At 54.3% G+C, this 2,176-nt stretch overlaps 1 protein-coding gene across 1 annotated transcript in view; it reads right to left on the bottom strand.

Moving 5' to 3' along the window:
• Positions 1 to 191: 191 nt before the first annotated feature.
• VOLCADRAFT_98972 (uncharacterized protein) overlaps positions 192 to 2,176 on the bottom strand; it is a gene marked incomplete at both ends in the record, with an annotated part of 3,762 nt that continues 1,777 nt past the window's right edge. The window contains 4 exons of the mRNA XM_002957791.1: positions 192 to 289; positions 610 to 706; positions 1,193 to 1,468; positions 1,957 to 2,135. Of these exons, the coding sequence (XP_002957837.1) occupies positions 192 to 289; positions 610 to 706; positions 1,193 to 1,468; positions 1,957 to 2,135 (650 nt within the window). The remainder of the gene's footprint in view (positions 290 to 609; positions 707 to 1,192; positions 1,469 to 1,956; positions 2,136 to 2,176) is intronic.

Genomic DNA, 2,176 nt, shown 5'->3' with positions numbered 1-2,176 from the left:
CTGCATGTGAGTGCACAATTCTGGAGTGTGGCAACCAATAAAACCTCATGCTTGCCCACAAGTGTCCACCATACAACCCTTACACAGCAAACCCAAACCCTGCACCCCCAAAAGCCCAATCACCCTCAACCCCCCGAAGCCCCCAAAACCCAATCATCTTCAGTTGGAGTGGAAGCCACTGATTGCAAACTTCAGCCCTCTCCATACCGCCGGGAGTGGCAGCACTGCTTGAACACCTCCCCCTCTGTCACAGTCCCAGGCTTGCTGATTGGCACAACGTCCCAAAGTTCTGCCATGAAGACATGCACATGAATGCACAAGTCAGCGGTGTGGTGTACCATGACATCCTTTACATTACTCCATGTTAGCCCAATACAAATTCAAAACAACATGCCACAGAATTCTTGGATGCATGCATGACACCACCTACCTTCCGCTTAGGGCCATGCATGGCCATATGGCAACCATCCTTGCCCTCCAGTCCCGACCGGGCCAACGCCCGGGTCATGACCTGCCGTCGAAGCTGCAAGGATGAGGCCCCTGCCTTCCCGAACTCAGCTCCAGGACCACCTGGTATTGAGGGCTGGCCCTGATCCATGGCCAGTCCACCTGTAGTTGTCGGAGCTGTGTTGTCAGCAGAGGCACCCACCATGAAGGTGGACGCCTTCTGGCAGCTGAGACGGGCAGCTGAGCCACTTGCTGCTTCCTGTGCGTCAGTGTGAGTTATTAGGCACTGTTAGACTACCATGTCTTGGTAGGGCCTGCATGTGAGTGCACAATTCTGGAGTGTGGCAACCAATAAGTAACCTCATGCTTGCCCACAAGTGTCCACCATACAACCCTTACACAGCAAATCCCAAACCCTGCACCTCTGAAAGCCCTGGCCCCTCAACCCCCCTAACCCCCAAAACCCAATCATCTTCACATAAGGAAGCCTCTGTTGCAAACTGCAGCCCTCTCCATACCTCCGGGAGTGGCATTCACTGTATTGAACACCTCCCCCTCTGTCACACCGTCCCAGGCTTGCTGATTGGCACAACGTCCCAAAGTTCTGCCATGAAGACATGCACATGAATGCACAAGTCAGCGGTGTGGTGTACCATGACATCCTTTACATTACTCCATGTTAGCCCAATACAAATTCAAAACAACATGCCACAGAATTCTTGGATGCATGCATGACACCACCTACCTTCCGCTTAGGGCCATGCATGGCCATATGGCAGCCATCCTTGCCCTCCAGTCCTGACCGGGCCATCGCCCTGGTCATGAGCTGCCGTCGAACCTGCAAGGATGAGGCCCCTGCCTTGCCGAACTCAGCTCCAGGACCACCGGGTATTGAGGGCTGGCCCTGATCCATGGCCGGTCCACCTGTAGTTGTCGGAGCTGTGTTGTCAGCAGAGGCACCCACCATGAAGGTGGACGCCTTCTGGCAGCTGAGACGGGCAGCTGAGCCACTTGCTGCTTCCTGTGAGTCAGTGTGAGTTATTAGGCACTGTTAGACTACCATGTCTTGGTAGGGCCTGCATGTGAGTGCACAATTCTGGAGTGTGGCAACCAATAAGTAACCTCATGCTTGCCCACAAGTGTCCACCATACAACCCTTACACAGCAAATCCCAAACCCTGCACCTCTGAAAGCCCTGGCCCCTCAACCCCCCTAACCCCCAAAACCCAATCATCTTCACATAAGGAAGCCTCTGTTGCAAACTGCAGCCCTCTCCATACCTCAGTTGGAGTGGCATTCACTGTATTGAACACCTCCCCCTCTGTCACACCGTCCCAGGCTTGCTGATTGGCACAACGTCCCAAAGTTCTGCCATGAAGACATGCACATGAATGCACAAGTCAGCGGTGTGGTGTACCATGACATCCTTTACATTACTCCATGTTAGCCCAATACAAATTCAAAACAACATGCCACAGAATTCTTGGATGCATGCATGACACCACCTACCTTCCGCTTAGGGCCATGCATGGCCATATGGCAACCATCCTTGCCCTCCAGTCCCGACAGGGCCAACGCCCGGGTCATGAGCTGCCGTCGAACGTGCAAGTATATGGGCCCTGCCTTCCCGAACTCAGCTCCAGGACCACCGGGTATTGAGGGCTGGCCCTGATCCATGGCCGGTCCACCTGTAGTTGTCGGAGACTGTGTTGTCAGCAGAGGCACCCAC

Source organism: Volvox carteri (genome assembly GCF_000143455.1).
Source record: "Volvox carteri f. nagariensis unplaced genomic scaffold VOLCAscaffold_80, whole genome shotgun sequence".
NCBI lineage: Eukaryota > Viridiplantae > Chlorophyta > Chlorophyceae > Chlamydomonadales > Volvocaceae > Volvox > Volvox carteri.
This window is presented reverse-complemented; position numbering and strand designations above follow the sequence as displayed.